Source organism: Hemitrygon akajei, chromosome 7 (genome assembly GCF_048418815.1).
Source record: "Hemitrygon akajei chromosome 7, sHemAka1.3, whole genome shotgun sequence".
NCBI classification, from domain to species: Eukaryota; Metazoa; Chordata; class Chondrichthyes; order Myliobatiformes; family Dasyatidae; genus Hemitrygon; species Hemitrygon akajei.
In genome coordinates this window covers 20,588,842-20,613,373 of record NC_133130.1, presented here as the reverse complement: position 1 = coordinate 20,613,373, position 24,532 = coordinate 20,588,842, and the positions used below count along the sequence as shown (strand labels likewise).

Here is a 24,532-nt window from a genome sequence, read left to right as displayed (position 1 = left end):
CCGTGGTCTTCTGTTGCTGTAGCTCATTCACTTCAAGGTTCGACATGTTGTGCATTCAGAGATGTTTTTCTGCGCACTACTGTTTAACGTGTGGTTACTTGAGTTACTATCGCCTTCCTGTCCGCTTGAACCAGCCTGGCCATTCTCCTCTGACCTCTCTCATTAACAAGGTGTTTTCACCCACAGGACATCTCACTGGATGTTTTTCTTGTTTCTTGCACCATTCTCTATAAACTCCAGAGACAGTTCTGTGTGAAAATCCCAGGTGATCAGCATTTTCTAGGTTACTCAAACCTGGCACCAACAATCGTTCCACAGTCAAAGTCACTTAGATCACATTTCTTCCCCACTCTGATGTTTGGTCTGAACAACAACTGAACCTCTTGACCATATCTGCATACTTTTATGCATTGAGATGCTGTCACATGATTCTGATTAACGGCAGGTGTACATCTGTACCTAATAAAGTGGCCACTGAGTGTATATAAGAATCAGATTTATAAGCCTGAAGGCATTTGCTGTTGAACAGACCATGAACAACTGGCTTTTCTGTTGTTAACACATTAGAGGTAATAAAGAATTATTTAATTTTATAGCGCAGCAAAGGGTCTGTTAGTCTGTGGAGTCAGTCTTGAAGAGTAATCCAGCCATTCCCATGCCCTGCCCTTTCTGCCAGTTCTGCAGTATTTTCCCCACAACTTTAACTCCTTCAGCTATTTAGCAGTTGCCTTTCTGGAGTGCGTGAATCTGCGGCCACCAGCCTTTCATGTAGTGCACCGCGAATGAGGTAGGGTATAATGTTTGAACTGATAAAAGGTGGGAGGTGTGGGGAACAGGATTTTCTGTAGACGCAAGAGGTTTAGAACAAAGCACCAGCAGTGGATGAGCTGTTGCAGGGTCAGGCTGCGTAGTTGGTTCTGGGAGGGTAAACATTGACATTGACTGGCTGGGCCAAATGCTCTATTTTTGTGATTACCTTTAACGTATTTCTATAACATGTGACTCGTATATTATACACCACAGGGTCATGCAGCACGGAAACAGGCCATTCAGCCCATCATTGGGCACCCATCCCTATTAATCTCATCTTCTAATTCTTGGTCTACGGCCGTCAATGCCAGGCACTTCAAGTGCTCCTCTGTACACTTCAATACTGTCAGTCTACTTCCACCACTCTCCCTGGCTTTATTTTTTACTTCCTTCCTGCTTTAAGAAGACTATTATCAAACTTGGGTGGCAGGGTGGAGATAAGTCTCTACCAAAGGATGTGTAAGGTGCTCCTTCTCTCTGCTAGCCTGCAGGTCACCCTTGGGCAAGGTGCTTAGCCCCCTCCCCCCACCCACCGACCAGGGTCATGTGAAGCCATGGGAGCAGGTGGTGGATGGTCGTATGAGCTGCTGGTATGTATCACAGGACCTGTTTATGGGACCACTGACGCCAAGCAGACGATCTTGGAAAAGTTTTGATAATGGCTGGGGTCACCCAACTTGTAAAGACACTGCCCAGGAGAAGGCAATGTCAAGCCACTTCTGTCAAAAAATTTGCCGAGAACAATAATGGTTGTAGAAAGAACATGATCACCCAAGTCATGCAAAACAGCACATAGTCAGTCTGGTACCTAAGAAAAGCAAGATTATGTGGCTTTATCCTATTCAGATGCATAATGGATTTTAGAAGAATGAGGGGATGCCTCATCGAAACCTATTGAATTATTGAAAGGCCTAGATAGAATGGATGTAGAGAGGATGTTTCCTTCAGTGGGGAGTCTACAACCAGAGGGCACAGGCTCAAAATAGAAGGATGTCCCTTTAGAAAAGAGATGAGGAAGAATTTCTTTTGCTAGAGGTGGTCAGTCTGTGGAATTCAATGCCATCACAGCTGTGGAGGCCAAGTCGCTGGGTATATTTAAAGTGGAGGTTGATATCAAAGGCTAGGGGGAGAAGGCTGGAGAATGGGGTTTAGATGGAGAATAGCAGACGGTGGAGCAGACACAATGAGCCAAATGACCTCATCCTGCTCCTATGTCTCATGGTCTTCTGGTGTCGGCTTGATCTGAGGCTTCACAGAGATGAGGCAGGTGATCCCGAAGGATGTATGGAGTTATCCAGAGGGAATGAGCCCCAAGCTTCCAAACAGGAGGGACACATTTATGGAGACTGTGACCTCGGCAAACCACAGGCTGCTCACCCATCAATCCTTATTTTATTTGTTGAATTCATGTCATTTCCTATAAACAACAGTAAGGAGAGTGAAAAATTGTTACTCCAGATCTGATGCAACCCAAGTAAACCCCACGAAAGATAAAGGACACAATAAATATAAATACATAAGATAGCCATGTCCTATGGGACAAGGACACTTTCTGGCATGATTTACTATTTTTTTGCCACCGGCCTCTGTCTCATTGAAACAGAAAACAAATTGCACCAATTGTCACCACAATGGTTTGAAGGGAACAATTACCACGGTTTAGATTGATCACCTGTCCCGAACGTCACTGCCCAGTACATTGAGATGAGTGGCACCCAGTTGTTATCAGCTTCATGTATGTTATTTACCTGTCAAAGCTGTAGAGATATATGCTTGTGGCTTCCCTGAATTGAATTGGGGAGTAGATGTGTCCAGACAGAACAGCTGCCATCAAACATTAACACTAGAGATTCTGCAGATGCTGGAAATTCATGCCTGTTGCCATGAAACATTATTTTCTTGTGGTTGATGGTAAGTTTGTTCGTTGCTTCACAGATGTCAAAGAGATGAGTGAAGAAATGAAAGAAGGCCTTGGGCAACTTGCAGCTATGCTGCAAGTTTATATGAAAGAAGAAATTCACAATGCATCCCAGCTGGTTCCCGGTTTTAATCTTCTTCACCTCTTTGGTCAAGTAAGTTTTTTTTAAGCTTATAGCCATCGGATTAGTATGTGATTGAACTGACCGAGGCAGATCTCCACAGACAGGCCATGTGAATTTCTGAGTGTGTGCAGGTCTCTGAATGGGATAAAACTAACATAGCTGTTTACAACTTGTGCCCTGAGGTCCTGCTGTGCAAGACTGTTATTTTCGGAAGATGTGCATCATGAGACTGCTCGAAAGGGAACAAAAGTCTAAAGGATTGATCTGCTGCCAATTAGCAGTAGATTTTTTTCTCCTGAAGAAAATTTATTCTTGGAGCAGATATCCACCCCCCCCCCCCCTTGGTGAATTGCTAAATTGCCTTTCAGTGTTTTAACTTGGTGAATGCTAGTGAACCGTCAGTGAATTGCAACGCAATTGGTCTCTGGTTTCCGACGAGAACATTAACAAGTTGAGTTTCATTTGTGCACTGAGTCTTTGCTCAAGATTTTGATTGAAAAAGCTTAATAAAGTTATTTCAGTCAGTCCTGAATTATTCCTAGTAAACTCCACAATTTTGGCTTTAGTTTTAGCTGGAAGCCCTGTCCTTGCCTTGCAACATTCTTCTCTTTTGATGCATCCATTATTCTGTATACTTATTTTCTGAGTACAAAATTGCCTTGGGCTGATGTCATTGCAGTTTGGTCCCAATAGCATAAAGCCAGCAATATTTTATATTTCATTCTGATGTACAAGGTAGTCACAAGGGGCTGCAGTTCAACCCACTTTTTTCTAGATAATGATGGAAGACATTTCTCTGATAAATAGGGTGATGTAGAATGAACTACTTCAACAGACATCCTGGTTAATGAAACCTGCTGATTCTGTTTAGCGTGATAGACTTGAGATTGCCTCAATCTCGGCTAATGTCAGTGTATGCACAAATTCTTCAATCTTTAAAATTTTACCTGTAAGAATTCCCAGTTGTTCTGAGCAGAAACTGGTGATGGGATTCTGCGTATCAGACACTAGGCAGACAACATAAATCTTTCTGTGTGCACCTCAGTTGTGATTGAACTGACTGATGAAATCACCATATCTATGCCTGGACTTGTAACTCGGCAAACAAGCTTCCACTTTCAAAGCGGTCATTCAGTGGTAAATAAAATGTTCAGAATTGATTTCAGAGATGTAGAAGTGGTGTTATATTCTTCTCAGCCTGGCATCTTCAGAGAATGCTAATATTCTTACTTTGTATGTGCTGTCTAAAACACAACAGGTTGTTCAGCTGTGTTTCCTTGTGGCATGTTTAAACACAGGCGATGATTTTTCACATGTTTAAGCCAACCAATACATTTTGTTTTGCCCGTGTCTGGGACAGGGAGATAAGATTAACAAAGGAGTTGTTGGATTGTTCTTTGCTTGATAGTGGTTGTGTGTAAAAATGTTTTGCTGCATGCATACATCTTTTCCATTGTACCCATATAGCCAATGTTAATGTGTTACTCAGGTTCGCTCAGTGGAAGTGTTAATACCTTGAGTTATTACATCATCTTTCTCTCCAAAGCAGGGTTACTGGCAGTTTGGTAACATCACTCGCGTCATCTTTTTTTACATGTTTGTATGATCTAAGATGGCAATGCATGTTAATATTCACAATTCTAAATTTTGTGATTTTAACTCGGATTTTCACATATATAAGAGATGTGAAGTGGTTTGCGTTCTTCCTTTGTGTGCGTTCTCTAGAACACAACAGGTTGTTCAGATGCACTGGCAGTGAAAATGGCTACCTTGTGTGTTTAAAAATGAGCAATGATTTTTCACTTGTTTTAGGCAACCAATACATTTTATGTTACCCATGTGTGCAAGATGTTGTTAGACAAGTGTAAGTTTGTTCTTTGCTTGATAGTGGTTGTATGTAAAAACCTGGTAGTGTTTATACATCTTCTCATCTTTCCATTATAACCATATTGCAATGTTAATGTGTTACACACAGCAGAAGTGTTTAAACCTGGACTTATTGCCTCACCTTCCTCTCCAATGCAGATTAACTGCAAGCGCTGTAATATTGTTCATATTATCTCTTTAAAATGTTTATATGAACTATGATGGCTGCACATGTTCACATTTCTAAATTTTGTGATTTTTAACTCTAATGTTCTAATATATAACTGATGTGAAGCATGCATTCTCTAACAAAAATCTATGATGGTGTTATGATAATGGGTAATTGCACTGAATTTCAACCATGCCTTGACAAGTTGTCCTGTACTGAGGTGTTGTACTTGACATGGTGTAATTATGGCTATGTGTAAAAACATGTTGTCTTTGGTCTACCGTGCATGTGATGGGGCCGCTTGTTCACCTTCATTGAGAGGCTGCCGCACTGCAGAACAGACTCAACCTAGGCTGGGCTCAACCAGTCTTGTACCTTTTTGAGGGAGTTCTCAGTTATCTGTATTCCCTTTACACCACTGGATCTGATGATTTTGCTATCCAGGGGTCCTTTGGAAGTCAAGAACGAGGCATAAAATTTGTTTTTCTTTGTTCATAAAGAGTAAAGGAAGGAAGAATGAAACTGAATAAAGAAAAGAAAGACAAAGCACAAAGAAGTTGTGGTGGTCTTATATAAAAACTAGCTCCAACTAGAAAGATAACAAGACATTCCAGTGATAACAATTAACCCATGAAATAACCAGATTCAGTTTGAGTGACATCTCCTACTGAAAACTCAGAAGCTTCTAGAAAAATACAGAATCAATTATACTATAATTACTGGAAAATTCACAGAACAATTACACTATGCAGATGATTATACAAAAGTGCAAGTAAGCATGGGAAAGATTAAACTGTGAGAATAATTGTAATTTTACACTCTAATCCATTTGTGTAGTACGGGAGAACACTGGCAGTGGGTTTAAAAGGTACAAGAGAACTTTCTACATGATTAAAAAAACTAGAAGACAGGGAGGTCTAATGAATCCATGCACAAAGGTGTTTTGAATAGGTTCAGAACATACTGTGGACAAGTGCATTATTGAGTTTTCTACTCGGGAGTGCAAGAGTGTGACTCAGTGGCCACTGCAGGAAATTCCACTGACGTTCATTTACAATGCTTCAGATTCTTTCCTGACCTCCAGTGTTGTTGGTGTGGAACTTGCATGTTCTCCATGTGACTGCATGGGCTTTCATCAGGCCTTCTGGTGTCCTTCCTCATCCCAAGATGTGCTTCCAGGTCATCGAGTAGGTGTAAAGTTGCCCCCTGTGTTGGTAGGTGGTGGGAGAAATGGGAGTAGATAGGTTTGTGAGACACCATTTCCAGTATTTTCAGAATTGGAATGGGAATTAAAATGTTCGGCCATCGGGAAGTTTTGATTTTGCAGGATAGAGCGGAAATGCTCAATGAAGTGGTTGCCCAATTTACGACGGGTCTCACCAAAGTCGAAGAGGCCACATAGACTGCCCCAGCAGATTCGCAGGGGAAGTGTTGCCTCACCTGGAAGAACTGTCTTAGGGCCTTGAATGGAGGTGAGCGAGGAGCTGAATAGGTAGGTGTAGCACTTCGGTCGCTTGCAAGGATAAGTGCCTGGAGGGATCAATGCACAAGGGAATCAGGGAGGGCTCAATCCCTGTGGAAAGGGATGGGGTTGGGGGAAGGTAAAGGTCTATTTAGTGGCAGGATCACTTTGGAGATGGCGGAAGTTGTGGAGGATAACGTGGTGGATGCAGAGGCTTATGGGGTGGTAGGTAAGGACAACAAGATGCTGAATTATCTTGTCTTTCTGCAGACGTGCTCCATGATGGCTGTAGATCATGTAGATTGTTATCCAGTGTGGAAGGTGGTTCTGTATGGGGTCTGAGTTCATTATTGATGATTTATTATTTTATTTTTTAAATTTTCATATAATGTTCATTCTCCTCTGATCGTCAATGTTTTGTCATTGATTTGGAGTGGGCTTCTCCCCGACAAGGATTATTTTGTTTCTGCTGACAGTCAGTTTCCCTTTCCTTTGTGTAGTGTTTCATCATTTCAAACCAAGTCAAAAAAACCTGGATATCAAATGCTGGTATTATCTTCTTTTGCCAATGTCCCAAGGTGTTTCTGCATGTTGACTCATAGTGTTGAGCAAATTGGGATCAGAACAGGGATTTGTTTTGCCCGTGAGTGGAAGCTCAACACCTCTTGTTTTTCTAGAGTTGGATGCAATTTTGCAGTCATCTTTTTGCTGTTTGCTTTTGAGATGTGGCAGTCTCCGCTTTGGTGTCGGGGCTTATTTCACCCCTAAGTGGAAGCAGTGACCCGGTGTTTATAGCAGCAGTTATACAGCTGGGAAACAAGCCCCTCTATCCAATGTAGAGTTCTTGGGGATGCCATCAGACTGACAGGCAAATACCACTTTCTTTGCCTGCTCACTCCCTTGTACTCATACACAGATAATCAGATGGAGTTCTTATTCCTTCCTACCTGCTTCAGATTCATTTCCCGCTTTTCTTCTGCTGTGTTGTCCTTTTTCTTCCCAATTCTTTCAGTTGCCATCTTCACTTTAATGGTCTTGTTGTGTAGGTATTTTTTTTCTTTAAATGGGTTATCTTGTGTTTCTTTGCTGCCTGTAAGAAGATGAATCCCAAGGTTGAGTGCTGGATACATACGTTTATAATAAATGTACTTCAAACTTTAAATCTATTACATGCATGTAATTCATTCTGCTTGCCCCGACCCAATTTCAGCCTCATGTACATGCCCCAGGTTGTATGCCTGTGTATGTTCCAGTCACCGACACACTTTATATATCATAATCATAGAACAATACAGCATAGAAAATGGCCCTTTAGCCCATCTAGTCCATGCCGAACTATTATTCTGCCTAGTCCCATTAGCCTGCACCTGGACCATAGCCCTCCATGACCGTCCCATCCATGTTCCTATCTAAACTTCTCTTAAATGTTGACATCAAACCGGCATCCAGCTCTGGCACTGGCAGCTCATTCTACACTCTCACTGCCTTCTCAGTGAAGAAGTTCCTCCTCATGTTCCCCTTTAACATTTCATCTTTCACCTGTAACACTTACGCGATTGGCTGGTGTATGTCTAGGGGAAGATTCGTCCACTTGCCAAACTGCACCTCCCGAATACGTGGATGCTGTGAAATACACGCTAATACAAACTCGCACACACAATATCAAGCGCACACCAGGTATGTTTACAGAATACACTTTATAAATCTTACTAGAACTAAGTGATTAATAGCAATACAATATATATGAAAGAAAAGAAAATAAAGAAAAGGTGCCAGAACTTATCAGGGTTCAGTCAATTAGTGCACATCGTTGGAGCTCAACCATTGAGTCTTCCATTCACTCTTTGATCTTCTCCGACCTCCACGACCCTGTGCACCTGGGACCATCCTCGGTGATCGACCAGCAGCGCCTCCAGCACCAGTCCGCCTTCCTCGCGGTCACCTTCCCGACTCCCCAAATGTCCGCTCAATAACAGCTCACAGACCCACACGAGAGAATAACATCTATCCCAATTGGTTAACAAACGAATACAATTCTCGTTATCAGTAATTATAACCCAAACAAGCTTCGAGAGAAAACACTCTCTCACCAGTTAGCATAACAAAGAAGCATTTTTACTTTTAACAAACAAAGAAGCCATTTTGATTAACATACTCAGTACACTCAGTACACACCCTTCACCCTTAACCCATGACCTCTTATTCTAGTCTCACCCAATCGCAGATGAAAAACCCTGCTTGCATTTATCCTATCTATACCCTTCATAATTTTGTATCATCATCATCATTATACCCTGTGTTATGTGGCATGGATAATCATGGTCTTCTACAGAAGTCATTTGCCACTTCCTTCTTCTGGGCAGTGTCTTTACAAGACGGGTGACCCCAGCCATTATCAGTGCCCTTCAAAGATTGTATGCCTGGCGTCAGTGGTTGCATTACCAGGACTTGTGATATGCACCAGCTCCTCATACAGCCATCCACCACCTGCTCCCGTGTCTTCGTGTGACCCTGATCTGGGGGGGGGGGGGGGGTGGTGGTGGGTGGACCTGCAGACTAGTGGAGGGAAGGAGTGCCTTACACCTCCTCTGGTAGAGACGTATCTCCACCCCACTCACTGATTTTGTATGCCTCCATCAAATCTCCCCTCAATTTTCTCCATTCTAGGGAATAAATCTTTTAGACAAGCAGAATGTCATGCATTTTAAAGTATTAAGACTTTTTCATAATTAGACTTCACTAGATTAAAACTGCCGTGTTCGGACAAAGGGAGTAATTAACCAAGTTGCCTGCATCTGGTGTGTAAAGGAAGGTGGTACAAGTAATGGGAATACAATGAAAGGACATCTGTTGTCGGTGTTTCCCTTTTCTCAGGCTGTTGACAAAATGATTGCTACTTAGGTAACCGTTGAAATGGGACTAAGGGCAAGGTGAAAGATGGAGCTTAACCTTTGCTCTGGCCCTTGACTGCTGCTAACATTATTGTGGGTTGTTGGAAATACATTTTGTTTACTGTAGCCATCATAAAACCCCTACAGCAAAGACTCTCTTTGCATAAGATTTATTAGATTTTGTTATTTGGAGGTGCAGCACAGAAAAGGCCCTTCTGGTCCTTCGAGCAGCAACTCCCGATCTAACCCTAGCCTAACCTTTACAGTGACCAGTTAGCCTACCAACTGCTGTGTCTTTGGACTGTGGGCAACACCGGAGAAAGCCCATGTGTTCCATGGTGAGGACCATATAACCTCCTTAGTGATGACATTGGAATCGAACACCAAGCTCCAATGCCCCAAGCTGTAATAACGGCATGCTGTTACGCTACCGTGGCGCCCTACCTTAATTTAGCAAAGCAGAAAACCAGAGCAACAGCTTGGTCCACCTTTGGAGTAGGTTAACTTCCATACAGAGATAACTAGAAAATAAAAAAAAGCAAAGACGTAATACTGAGGCTTTTATAAGGCATTGGTCAACACACTTGGAGTTCCTCTTGCATTTTGTGTGTATTGCTCAAGATTTCTATGGATCTGCAGAAACTCGTGTCTCTATCACTTGTATTTTCAGTGTTCATCTTTCAGCCTATGCTGTCAAATTCTTGTGTCTGATTATTAAATCTGTATCTTGTGCTTTTAAAAAAAATTCACTTAATTTATTCTCCTAGTCATCATAGTCTGTCAGAACTATGCTTGCAGTGTATCCAGGATGAAGAAGGAGCCTTGTGTGTACTTTAATTATTCACATAAACCTTTGGGAGCAAAGTCAGTTATTTTGCTAAATGCCGTATGATATTGTATAATAACATGTAATAACTATTTGATATATTACTGTGATTTGTTTCTTCTTGGCTTTTGTTTTCTTTAGTGTTCTCCTAATTGCAAACAGGAATTATTTCCTCAACTAGTCTAAGCTCATTGGATCAAATGCTACATTACTATGCTTAAAGTTTAATGTAATTGTATATATTTAGCATCAGTTACAGGGACTGACTTTCCAAGGTATCCACCTCCTGGCAGGTAGGTCATCTAAGTATTTTGCTTGGTGTTGTCTCCTCATATCTCTCTGCTGATATTGTTTGGGGGCCTCAAACACATGTTTAGCCTCTCACAAATAGATACAGGAACTCAGGACACCATTCATCCGGACTGTTCATCCAATAACTGGACAGTTGACATTTTGGGTCAAGACCCTTCATCTGGATCATCCACTTCTTCCATGGCTTCTGTGGAAGAAGTGGATGATCCAGATGAAGGATCTTGCCTCAAAATGTCAACTATCCATTTATTGGAAGAACGGTCCAGATGAATGGCCTTGACTTGAAATGTCAACTGTCCAGTTACCTCTATGAGTGTTGCCTGATCTGAGTTCCTTTGGCTTTTAGTATTCTGCACCAGATTCCAACATTTGTACTCTCTTGTTCAACCACTCCCACCACTTGATTTCCTGACTGACCAAGGATATTTCCTTTATTGTCAATGACACCTTGGTTTCCACCTTACTCTAGAGCACTACAGAACATAAACAGGCCTTTCAGCCTATCTAATCTTTGCCAGCCTGGTCTTCTGTCCAGTCTCAACTTCCAGACCATAGCGCTCCATGCCTTTCTCATCCATGTACCCAGGGGTGTCAAACTCATTTTAGGTCACAGGCCGGATTGAGCAAAATGCAGCTTCATGCGGGCCGGATCAGTCGGACGCGTGCGAACGCAGCTTTCGTTGCCTCCGTTTTTTCAGCCTGCTCTCATACGTCTCAGTCTCTGCTATAACTACAAAGTGTTTCACTTTACAAATTCCGTTTCTTATGAAGAAGACTGCCGAGCAAGACTGCCGAATAAACACTAAAAACCCTGAAAACCTGGTACCTGAATAAACTCAGCATTAGCCATATCATACGCCATAGGCACTTCGATTACTGGGGCCAGCTTTAATAGTAATTAGATATTATCTCGCGGGCCAAAGATAATTCCACCACAGGCCGGATTTGGCCCGCGGGCCTTGAGTTTGACATATATGCATGTACCTATCCAAACTTTGATTAAATGTACAATTGAGCTTAAAACAAGATTATATGTCTTAATGACTACTGCAAGGTGGCTCTGATGTCTTACCATCGTGAAATGGTCATGGCACGCATCAACTCCACTTTTCAGACATCTTTGACCAATTGCAATTTGTCTACTGTTGAAACAGGTCTACTTAAACCCACCATTTCAATGGCCCCATGCTCATCTCAGGAGCTTCTGGACCCTAACAACACCCATATCAGGCTATTCTGACTCCTGATGAAGGGTCTCAGTCTGAAAAGTTGGCCCTTTATTCTTTTCCATAGAGGCTGACGATCTGCTGAGTTCCTCCAGCATTTTGTGTGCATTATTCTGGATTTCCAGCATCTGCAGAATTTCTTGTGTTTACGTCAGACTATTGTTTATTGACTACAGTTGTTCTTTCAATACCTCTATCCCAAGTAAACCCACCACCAAACTGTAGACGCTGCGAGTTGATGCCTCCCTCTGCAACTGAAAGTTTGCCCAAAGTTTTGCAGTATAGGTATTCCTGAATTTATATAAATCTAAAGTTGCCTGTAGAAATTAGTTGAAGGCCGAATTCCTTGTTGAGCATTGAGAGTTATTTGTGCTCTTAATAGCTGTTCTTGTGATAAGCAACATTGAAGTATCAGCATTCATCGAGATTCGATTGAACCATGTGAGCGTGCTGGTCTATTTTTATCTGTTACTAATGTCAAGCCATATGCTGAGACATAGTTTTGTTTCTACTCATCAGTTTATCCAGTGGCAGGAAGCAGTACGTCTCTTTTTGAGAACAGATAATCTTGCCTTCAATTGTCTTCATTTAGTCCTTCCCTTCCTAGGTTGACCTTCCTTGTTTTTGTGTTTGAGTGTGAGTGGCACTCTAGTACAGTTTTGAGCTCTATGAATATACTAGGAATTACTGATGCTTTTCCCCCTGCTTTGGAATCACTTCTTGGACTTATTTCACCCCAACGGAAAGGAGATAGAACTGATTGTCCCATTAATTTTCAGCCAGGATCATTCTGAAGAAGGTTGTTTTGGCTTCAGTTTAATTATATGTGCATAAACACATTTATGAACAGTGACTCTTGGCTATCTGAAGAATCAAGTGTCAACGATCAACCTTATTCACCATCTACAGTACTGTGCAAAAGTCTTAGACATATAAAATATGTGTATATATAATAAAAAATAGGGTGCCTAAGACATTTGCACTGTACTGCTTCTGCAAAACAAAAACAAGTTTCCTGACATTTGTGAGTGATGATAAAACTGTTCCTGATAAGGGTCTCCATTATGGACTAAGAGTTGGAAGGGGGCAGGGAGAGGGATATCATGGTTGGGAAAAGGGGAAGGGAAAGGGGAGGGATTGGGAAACACCAGAGAGATTCTGTAATGATCAATAAATCAATTGTTTGGAATCAAATGACCTTGCCTGGTGTCTCAGGGCTGGACGTGTCTGCACATTCACTACCACCCACCCTTGGCACTCCTTCTCTCCCACCTGTCCCACACCCCTTGCGTAGCACTTCACCCTTGCCATTCCCGACTTCCTTTGCTCCTGCCAGATTTGCAAACTCACTCTCTGCTCCACGTTGACCAATACAGTATTGTGCAAAAGTCTTAGACATCCTAGCTGTATATATATGTACCAGAGACTTTTGCACAGTACTGTACATTTATATGTATTAGGAATTTGCTGTGGTGTGTTGCTCATTATTTCAAGATCATGACTAACCTTTCTCCATTTTTCTACCTCATGGGCTTCCTCCCTAAACATCTGTGTCTCTCCTCACAAGAAGTTCCTCACCAAACTGCTCCATAACCCACTCTGTAGTTTCAGAAGTTTCTGTTTTTAATCTAAATTCAAGCTTTCTCTTTCTCCAACAAAAAAGCTGCCTTCTCTTTGGTTTGTAGGTAGGCTTGGGCGTGAAGTTTTTGTTTTAATAGGCCTACAGTGCTTTCCTGAGGGGAGCTTTTGGAAGAGGCAGTTTGCTGGGATTAGGTGATGTCGGTTGAGTGGAGGCCCATGTGGAGCACTAAACTGACATAGAGCAGTTTTTTTTTACAACTTAGTGTAGTGGTTTTGCTGGTAAATTTTAAGTAAAGGCTTTACTTTCATATTCATGACCACTCAGGGACACTATACTATATTTCAATATTTTCAAAGCCGTGTGTGTGACCAGTATTGGAAGTTTCCAGAATAGTATTCAGAGATGAGATTAGCTCCCCTTGTTATCGTAGGAGCATTGCATCTGGGAGTTTTTCTCTATGATTGGAATAAAAAAATACCATTTGGAAAGTGTGCAGATACTGAAAACCCCAGATATTTGTAATTATTAAACAAGGACTGGATGTCTGATTTATGTAACTGGCTTTGTGGATTTGGTCACAGTGTTAACCGGATTCAGATTGAGATGTATTTGCCAGGCGCATGCATCAAAACGCATAGTTAACAACCAACACAATCCAAGGATGTACTGGGGGCAGCCCGCAAGTGTTGCCCGCATTGCGGCGCTAACATAGTGTACCCACAATGCTTGGCAGAACAATGCAAGCAGCAGCAGCCACAACACAGAACAAGGCGGGACAACAGCAAAACTAGCCTTTTTCCCACGCTCGCACCCACTCACCCCTTCAAACAATTGCTTGTTCCTCTATTTAACTATTCTGTATGAAGCTCAGTCTTGCTGTGGGGTATTTTCTGTATGAGCTGCATCAGGAAACATGCAAACGCATGTTTTATTTCAGTGTGCAAAGCTTTGCTCTCTCAAAGGATAGAGTGCACAAAGTTGTGATTCATTTGCAGGTGCAGTCCTGTTGTTAAAGCCTTAAAATTGACGTGACCCCATTCCTGGTTGATTTATAAAGGTTTGAAAACAGAGTAAGTGCTTGATCATCTTGTTGATCAAAGTACGTGCTGCTGGCCTTCTGAATTTTCCCACCATTTTCTATTTAAGTGTTTCAATTTGGCCAGACTGTACAACGATTTGCTGAAGTTGCACCTTGAATTTATTGTATTGACTCACCCTGAACACTTGTCAGCTTATTTCAAGTAGCTGTAACCTCTTCAACCTCTTTAGCTTGAGAGGCCCAGCCTTAGGGTTTGAGCAAATAATCTTAAGAAAATAATATAAGTGGGCAGAATGGTAGCATAAATGTCACTACTGCAGCTTCAGATATCGGGTTTCAATTCCCACCATGTCTGTAAGGAGTTTGTACGTTATCACTGAAACCGTGTGGGTTTTCTTTGCATGCTCTGATTTCTTCCCACAGTCCAATGACAAACGGGTTAGTAAGAGATTGTAAATTGTGTGCATGCTATGTTGGTGCTGGAAACATGGTGGATCTTGACAGCATCCTTGGGCTGTGTCGCTCGTTTTCGCAAATGACATATTCCACTGTATGCACTGACATGCATGTGACAACGAAGCTAATCTTTAAATCTTTGTTTTCTATTCAATGCTGTTTTGGAAGTGCAGTGCAATATTGAACAACTCTGAATGCATCACTCAACCAAACTTCTGTGCATCTTGCAACAGGATGTTGAGGCTGTAATCAAAGATGTGGTGAGATCGATCAGCTTGAAGGATGAGGTCTGTTTTCCCGAAAGGACTCAGCTGAGACAGAAGTAGAATCAGAATCAGGTTTAATATCACTGGCATATGTCGTGAAATTTGTTAACTTAGCAGCAGGAGTACAATGCAATACATGATAATATAGAAAGAAAAAAAGTAAATCAATTACAGTAAAAAAAATATTTATTAAATAGTGAAATTAAAATAGTGCAAAAACAGAAATAATAAAACAAAGTGAGGTGGTTTTCATGGGTTCAATGTTTCTTTAGGAATTGGATGCAGAAGAAAAGAAGCTGTTCCTGAACTGCTGAGTGTGTGCCTTCAGGCTTCTGTATCTCTTTCCTGATGGTAACAGTGAGAAGGGGGCATGTCCTGGATGGTGGGGTCCTTAATGATGGATGCTGTACAGAGAGTGATGCAGCCTGTCAGAATGCTTTCCCTGGTATGATTATAGAGGTATTTGAGTATTTTAGGTCACAAACCAACTTTCCTCAAACTTCTAATGAAATGTAGCTGCCTTCTTTATAGCTGCATCAATATGTTGGTACCAGGTTAGATCCTCAGAGATCTTGACACCCAGGATCTTGAAATTGCTTACTCTCTCTGCTTATGGATCCCTCTATGACAATTGGCTTGCGTTCCCTCGTCCTATACTTTCTGAAGTCCACCAGCAGCTCTTTCGTCTTACTGACATTGAGTGCAAGGTTTTTGCTGTGACACCGGTCAACTAGCTGGTATGTTTTGCTCCTGTACGCCCTCTCGTCCCCATCTGAGATTCTACCAACAATGATTGCATCATCAGCAAATTTATAGATGGCATTTCAGCTATGCCTAGCCATACAGTCATGGGTATAGATCAGAGGGCTAAGCACACACCCCTGAGGCGCACCAGTGTTGATCATCAGCGAGGAAGAGATATTATCACCAATCCGCACAGATTGTGGTCTTCTGGTTAGGAAGTCAAGGATCCAATTGCAGAGGGAGGTACAGAGGCCCAGGTTCTGTAGCTTATAGATCAGGATTGTGGGAATGATGGTGTTAAATGCTGAGCTATAGTCGATGAACAGCATCCTGACTTAGCTGTTTGTATTGTTCAGGTGGTCTAAAGCCGTGTGAAGAGACATTGACATTAAATCTGCCGTTGACATATTGTGGCGATAGGCAAATTGCAGTGGGTCCAGGTCCTTGCTGAGGCAGGAGTTGATTCTAGCCATGACCAACCTTTCAAAGCATTTAATCACTGTCATCCAGTATCACTCACATCTACAGTCATTAAGGTAGCTCACACTACTCCTCTTGGGCACTGGTATAATTGTTTTCCTTTTGAAGCAGGTGGGAACTTCCACCTGTAGCAATGAGAGGTTGAAAATGTCCTTGAATACACCCACCAACTGGTTGGCACAAGTTTTCAGAGCCTTACCAGGTACTCCACTGGGCTTGCCACCTTCTGAGGGTTCACCCTCCCAAAAGACAGCCTGACATCAGCCTCTGAGACAGAGATCAGAGCGTCACTGGGTACAACAGGGATCTTCACAGCTGTAGTTATATTCTCTCTTTCAAAGTGGGCATAGAAGGCATTGAGCTGGTCGGGTAGTGAAGCGTTTCTGCCATTCATGCTATTGGGTTTTGCTTCGTCAGAAGTAATGTCCTGCAAACCCTGCCAGAGTTGATATGCATCTGATGTCACCTCCAGCCTCACTCAGATTGTGTCTTCGCTCTGGAAATGGCCCTCCACAAATCATACCCGTTTTTTTTTGTACAGACTTTGCTCACCAGACTTAAATGCCACAGATCCAGCCCTCAGCAGACGATACACCTCCTGGTTCATCTACGGCTTTTGGTTTGGGAATGTACAGCAAGTTTTCATAGGCACACACTCATCCACACCGATTTTAATGAAGTCGGTAACAACTGTGACATAGTCATCGGGATTCGAAGATAAATCCCTGAATACAGTCCAGTCCACTGATTCAAAGCAGTCCTGTAGGCGCTCCTGTGCTTCCCTTGTCCAAACCTTCTTGGTCCTCACAACTGGTGCCACAGCCTTCAGTCTCTGCCTAGACTCAAGGAGTAGACGTACAGCCAAGTGATCAGACTTTCTGAGGTCAGGTGTGAATTAGCACAGTAACCTCTCTTTACGGTGGTGTAACAGTGGGCCAGTGTGTTGTTTCCTCTGGTACTGCAGGTGATTTGTTGACAGTAATTATTTAGTGACTTTTTCAAGCTGGCCTGGTTAAACTCACCCAAAATGATACTGAAGGCATCAGAGTGTGTTGTTTTGTGTATGTTGATCCCACTTCTCAGATCATACAGAGCCTGTTTGACATTGGCCTGAGGTGGAATGTACACCACTACCAAAATAAACGCCAAAATCTCTCACAGCAGGTAAAATAGCTGACACTTCATTGTGAGATATCCCAGGTCTGCTGAGCAGAATTGGGACAACAATGACACATTTATGCACCAAGAGGAGTTGGTCATGAGGCATACACCTCCACCTCTGTTTTTGAGAGATTTGTCAGTCCTATCCTGACAGTGTATAGTAAACCTGTCAATCTCACTCGATGCATCTGGTGTGGAAGGGGTTAACTAGGATTCCGTGAAGCAGAGGATGCATGGGGTCCTAATATGCTCCTGATACAGTACCCCAGCTATGACATCATCAATTTTATTTACCAGAGGCTGTATATTTACCAGCAATATAGTCGGTATTTGAGAGTCGAAAGCCTTGTTTTTTTAAACACACTTGAGCCCGGAGCGACTGCCATGCTTCCGATGGGAAGTCCTCCTAGCTGGGATATTACGGCCACAGTTGGCATTATTTCTGTCAGTTTTAAGCAATGATAGTTTGTTCAATCGTATTAAAGCATCTTTGCTAACTGTACAGACCTTGCATGTAGTTGTGATTCTCGGCTGTAGCTGGCTAAAATGGGAATAGTTAATTTAAGTCTTTAAAACACTATCAGTTCATCATGCACCTGGATGAAGGTGGGTCATTCTAAGAGCCAGGACTTAAGGGCTGAACTCGCTGGGCTCCAGGTTTGATGTTTGATATTCTGTGCGCCGTCCACTTGCTTTTTGCTATTTGCACAATTTGTTTTTTTTTGTGTCTTGAGAGTTTGATGCTATCTTGAACGGTGTTACATGGTGTTACTTTGTTTTGTGACTGTCGGCATAGGGCAATCTAAGAGTTGTATTCTGTATAGATACTGTACATTGATAATAGATGTACTTCGAATCTTTGAACTATCTTTCATATTCACAAGATTCTCCAAAGTGCTTTAACAACCAATGATCTGCTCTTTAAAACGTTGTCACTCTCGCACAAGGTAGACTTGCACAGCCTAGGACAGAAAAACGTCTCTTTAGAACAGAGTAGGAATTTCTCGAGCCAGAGGGGAGTGAATCTGTGGAATTCATTGCCACAGACAGCTGTGAGAGCCAAGTCATTGGGTATATTTAAAGTGGAGTTTGATCGGTTCTTGATTAATAAGGGTGTCAGAAGTAACTGGGGGGAAGCCAGGAGAGTGGGATTGAGGGGGAGGATAAATCACCATGACTGAATGGCAGAGCAGACTTGATGGGCTGAATGGCCTAATTCTGCTCCTATTTCTCATGATCTTATGGTATCATATCCCTTTCAGTGTTTTACAAGCTGTGGGGTTTTTGAGTATATTCCAAGTAGGAAACATGGTGGACAAGATGATAATGATCAAGTTGTATGTTTACAGAATGTTAAGTAAGACTAAGTTTTGGTCTGCATGCAGTGGATAGCCCCTTTGTGATACCTCAGAGGTGTTCTGTAGGATCTTTTGTGTCCACCTGAGAGAGCCGCTAGGACTTTGGTTTAAAATCCTAATATAAAACAGCAACACGTGCAGCTTGACGTGCCTGGAAGCTGCACGTGCATGTCAACCCAGAATTCTGTGCTGATGGCCGCCGTGGTGGTTAGTGTGATGCTACTACAGCTCAGGGTGTCAGAGTTCAGAGTTCAGCTCCGGCGTCGGCTGTAAGCAAGTTTGTATGTACTTTCCCGCGTGTGCATGCATGATTCCTCTGGGTGCTCGGGTTTCCTCCCACAGTCTAGAGACCAAGCAGTTCGTAGGTTAATTGGTCTTTTTCCCCAGATTAGGATGGGATTAAATCGGTAGGTTGCTGGGTGGTGTGACTCAAAGGGCCAGAAGGGCCTGTTCTGCACTGTATCTCTAAATAAATGTCACTGGGATGGAAGTGAACGCATTCTCCCTTGAAGTTCAATGTATCAACTGGAAAATGTATTACACTGCCATGTAATATCTTAAAAGTGAATTAAAGACGTGTTGGGGTTTTATAGGAATAAATATAAGGCCTAGAGATGTAGGAACAGAATTAGGCCATTCAGCCCATCAAGTGTGCTCTGCCATTCCATCACTTCTGGTTTATTATCTCTCTCAAATCCATTTTCCTGGCTTCTCCCTGAAACTTTTGGCACACTTACTAATCAAGAGCCTATCAACCTCTGCTTTAAATATACCCAGTAACTTGGCCTCCTCAGCCTTCGGTGGCAATGAATTCATCTGATAACATCTGATTATTTGGAAAATTTGCCAGGCGGGTGTCTCCAAACTCCCAAGTGTGCCGGAAAAAGGAATTTTGCTGTATTTGCTTGGAACTGCCCTACCGTACCAGTGAGGATAATTCCTCTAAAGTGAACCTATCATCATCATCATCATCATTATGTGCCATGTTGTATGACGTGGGCGATCATGGTCTATGACCATGATTGTTCTTAGCAAGTTTTTCTACAGAAGTGGTTTGCCATTGCCTTCTGGCCCTTGTCTTTACAGACAGGTGACCCCAGTCATTATCAATACTCTTCAGAGATTGTCTGCCTGGTGTCAGTGGTCACATAACCAGGATTTGTATGTGCACCAGCTGCTCTAATGACCACCCACCACCTGCTTCCATGGCTTCATGTGACCCTGATCAGGGTGGGCTAAGCAGGTTCTACACATTTTCCGAGGGTGACCTGCAGGCTAGTGAAGGGAAGGAGTGCCTTATACCTCCTTTGGTAGAGACTTATCTCCATCTCATCACCCAAGGTGAACCCAAGTCTCTGAAGGGAGAGTATGACCAACAGCCAAAGGTCTCATTTTGCAATTTCCCCTTGTATTGAAGCAAGAGGTTCTGCAGATGCTGGAGATCCAGTGCAGTGCCCAGGAAATGCTGGAGGAACTCAGCAGGTTGAGCAGCATCTATAGAAAGGAATAAACAAAAAACCTTTCAGGCTGAGACCCTTCATCAGGACTGGCAAATGTAGCTGTGAATAGAGGCGCTAAATCAAAATGATTGCATGGAAACAAAGGTGATGAAATGTATTATGGTGGTCAAAAGAATGAGTGTGTTGTTCAGGCGGGGTTTGGACACTAAGTAATGGAATTCAGACACAGGAAAGACTGCAGTTGCTGGATATCTGTAGCAACACACGGAGTGGTGGAAGGACTCAGCTGGTCAGGCAGTACTTCTGGAGGGAAATGGACAGTTGATGTTTCGTGCTGAGACCTTTTATCAGAGGGCCCCTGGAACATACAGGCAGGTAAAACCTTGTTGATGAGTGTTTGCGGAGAATAAAATGGGTCCTTCTTAACTGGGTGCGTAATAGTTGGTGTGGACTCAGTGGGAGGAAGGGCCTTTTCTGCATTATACAATCCATAATCTATGAATATATGATCGTTTGAAGTTACAGTCCTCAGTTTGTAGTTCAATGCCTTGGCCACCACTCTACCAGATGTTTTTTAATAAGACTTCCAATGCTTGTTCCAGGAGTGCTGGTACCAACCTCAGATTAGACTCTGCACAAGCAACTTGAACACTGAGTATTTTCTCTCCTGTCATGTTCTTGAGCTCTTAGTAACTCTGCCTTCCAGCAAACATGAGTTGGTAATTACTTCTGTAGTCTTGGGCCCAACACTCCAATTGTAAACATGGCCCTTTTTCACAAAGAAATCCCTGATCTATCAGCTCCTGCCAGTGGAAAAAGAACTGGAAAGTTTGTCTCTTATTGACTCTGTTTTTCAGTCAAAGACTCTAGATGTCTGTAGGTTACTGACTCCAGAAGGAATCTTTCGTTCGTGATTAAAGTGAAAATTGAAGGGGGAGCTGGGGTTAGTGAGAAGGAATTGTGGAGCTTGTTCAGTGCAAACAAGATTCATTAACTCTGACCAAGCAGTCTTTGTCCTGCGACACCACAAACTGCAGGAATCATAGCTTTGCAAGCAAATAGTAGGTAGTAAATCATTCATCTAATTAAATGTTGTCAAGGAAGGAAGGAGGGTGAGACTAACAAGCTGACCAGTGAAATCGGTGGGAGTAGAAACTGGATATTTACTTTCAGAGTCTTAGAGCAGCACAGTACAGCTCCAACTGGCCCATCTAGTCTCTGCCAAACTATTATTCTGCCTAGTCCCATAGATCCTCACCTGGACAATACACCTCCATTACCCCTCCTATTGATATACTTGTCCAAACTTCTCTTAAATCAGAATCATGTTCAATATCACTGGTATATGTCATGAACTTAGTTAATTTTTTGGCAGCTGTCTATTTTTCCATGGATCTTGCACCTTAGTTGTTTATCTGCATTGCACTTTCTCTGTAATTGTAGCAGCTTATTCTGATTTTTAAAATTTTTAAAAAATTTATTGAGATACTTCATGGAATAGGCCTTTTGGTACTTTGAGCCACGCCACCCAGTGATCTCCCGATTTAATGCTAGCCTAATCATGCGACAATTTATAATGACCTATTGACCTACCATCCAGTATGTCTTTGGACTATGGGAGTACCCTGAGGAAACCCACCTGGGCACAGGGAGAACGTACACACACCTTACAGGCAGCGGTGGGAATGGAACCCAGGTTGCTGGTATTGTAAAGCATTGTACTAACCCCTACACTAGTGTGCTACCCCACTTACCTCATGGTAAGTGGGGGTGGCACACTAGTGTAGGGGTCTGGATCTGTCTGGATCAAAGTTTGAAGTAAATTTATTATCAAAGTAGGTATATGTCACCATAGTAACCTTAAGATTCATTTCTTGTGGGCATTCACCATAAATATAAAGAAACACAAATAATAATAATGAATAAATATCAAGAACATGAGATGACAAATCCTTGAAAGTGAGTTCGTAGGTTGTGAGAACAGTTCAGTGTTGGGGTTAGTCAAGTTATGCCTTCGGGTTTAAAAGCCTGATGGTTGAGGGGTAATAACTGTTCCAGAACCTGGTGGTGTAGGTCTTGAGACTCTTGTACTGTCTGCCCTCCTTATCTGCAGATTCAACCAACCACGGATGGGGAAAACCCGGAAGTTCTCTCTCCAGCACTCGTTGTTTGAGCATGACTATTTTTTCTTGTCATTATTCCCTAAAACAATACAGTTTACATAGTATTTACATTGTATTAGGTATTATAAGTAATCTAGAAATGACTTAAAAGTACAGGCAGTCTCTGGGTTATGAATGAGTTCCATTCCTGAGTCCGTCTTTAAGTCGGATTTGAAGTCGGAACAGGTACATCCGGTATTATTTAGCGTCAGTCAAACGTTTTTCTTAGTATATAGTACATATTTTACCTTTCTATGCATATAAAACACTTAAGAAACATACGTATTTCAATAATTAAACCACTGCGTTGCTAGTAACAATTGTAGCTTTCATCGGGGCAGGGCCTTTCCCATGCTCCATTAAAATTGTTCCAATCGTTGACCGACTCTAGCCTAACGCTTTTCCAATGACCGATGATGTTTCACCTCTTTCCGATCGCTTTATTATTTCCACCTTATTTTCAATCGTGATCATGATTATTTTCGTGAACAGAAACATTGTGGATTCAGAGCTGTGCCGCCAGGTCCTAATGTCCACCGCACTGAACATGTTAAATAAAGTCCGGGGTTCCGCTGGGTCCTAAAGACCACCGTACTGGGACAGGTTAAATAAGGAACTTGAGCATCTGCGTTTTTGGGGATCCACGGGGAGTCCCGGAACCAATCCCCCGCGGATAAGGAGGGCCGACTGTACCTTCTTCCTGATGGCAGCAGTGAGGAAGGAGCATAGACTGGATGGTGGGAGGGTGGCCTTGATGATGGATGCTGCTTTCCTGCAACAACATTCCCTGTAAACGTGTTCAGTGGTGAGGAAGACTTTACCTGTGAGGGACTGAGCGTATCCACTAGTTCCTGTAGGATTTTCCATTCAAGGGCATTGGTGTTCCCATTACCAGACTGTGATGCACTCCACCAAACAGCTGTAGAAGTCCTTGCAAAATTTTAGATGTCATGTCGAATCTTCGCAAACTTTTAAGACAGAGGAGGTGCTCCTGTGCTTTCTTTGTAATGGCACTTGCGTGCTGGACCCTGGACAGATCACATGCCACTTCACACATGAGACAGGTGTTGCCTGGACCTCTTGTGCTCTGCATGGTCGCCGGAACCGAACACCTGTGATATGGCCCTCAGCAGATTGTGGATCACTTGGTTCTCCCAGGGCTTCGGGTTGGAGAAGACTCTGAACGACCTTGTGGAGATGCACTCATCCAATACTGACTTTATAAAGCTCGTGTTAACTGTGGCATATTTGCTGAGTCTTTGAACGTGGCCCAGTCCACCAACTTGAAGCAATCCTGTGGGTGTTATCCTGCATCCCGTAACCACCATTTTGTTGTCCTTATTCCTGGAGCCTTGCCCTGTAGCCTCTGCCTGTATGCTGACAGAAGAATGACAGCTGGATGGTCAGATTCCCCAAAATGGCTTGCAAACAACAGCTTTATGCTGAATTTCGGTATGTGTGTTGGTAATAGCCAATTAATAGGTGGAATGCACCATCACGCACATTGGTAGAAGGAATAATGGCATAGATTTTTTTTAAATGGGGAGAAAATTCAGAAAGTGGTGAGTCTAAGGGACTGGGAGTCCTCGTGCAGGTATTGCTAAAGATGAACTTGTAGGTTGAGTTTGTTGTAAGGAAGGCAAATGCAGTGGTAGCATTTGCTTTGAGTGAATAGAATATAAAAACAATGTTTTCATAAAGCATTCTTCAAACCACATTTGGAATATTGTGAGCAGTTAAGGGCCCGATGTATAACAAAGGATGTGCTGCTACTGAAGAGTGTCCAGGGAGGGTTAGGAGAATGATCTGGAGATGAAGAGGTTAACGTATGAAGAACAGTTGATGGTTTTGAGCCTGTACTCACTGGTGTCTAAATGGATGAGGGAAGATATCAATGAAACCTACTGAATATTGAAGGTAGTGGATAGAGTGGATGTGAAGAGTAGGTTTCTGGTAGTGGGTGAGTCCAGAACCAGAGGGCACAGCCTCAGAATAAAAGGATGTCTTTTTAGAATAGAGGTGGGGAGGAGTTTCTTTAGCTAGAAGGTAATGAATCTTTGGAGGTCATTGCCCCAGATGGCTGTGGAAACTAAATCATTGTTTATATTTAAAATGAAGGTTAATGGGTTCTTGGATAGTAAGTGTGACAAAGGTAACATTAAAAAGGCAGGAAGATGGGGATGAGAGGTTCAAAGAAATCAACCATGAGCAGACTCGGTG

The 24,532-nt window shown here is 42.6% G+C and overlaps 1 protein-coding gene across 2 annotated transcripts in view; it reads left to right on the top strand.

Moving 5' to 3' along the window:
• The window catches only part of smyd3 (SET and MYND domain containing 3), a 998,764-nt gene that overhangs the window by 296,868 nt on the left and 677,364 nt on the right, over positions 1 to 24,532 (top strand). For both annotated transcript variants that reach the window (XM_073050456.1, XM_073050457.1), the window contains exon 5: positions 2,746 to 2,882. In XM_073050456.1, coding sequence (XP_072906557.1) covers positions 2,746 to 2,882 — 137 coding nt within the window. The remainder of the gene's footprint in view (positions 1 to 2,745; positions 2,883 to 24,532) is intronic.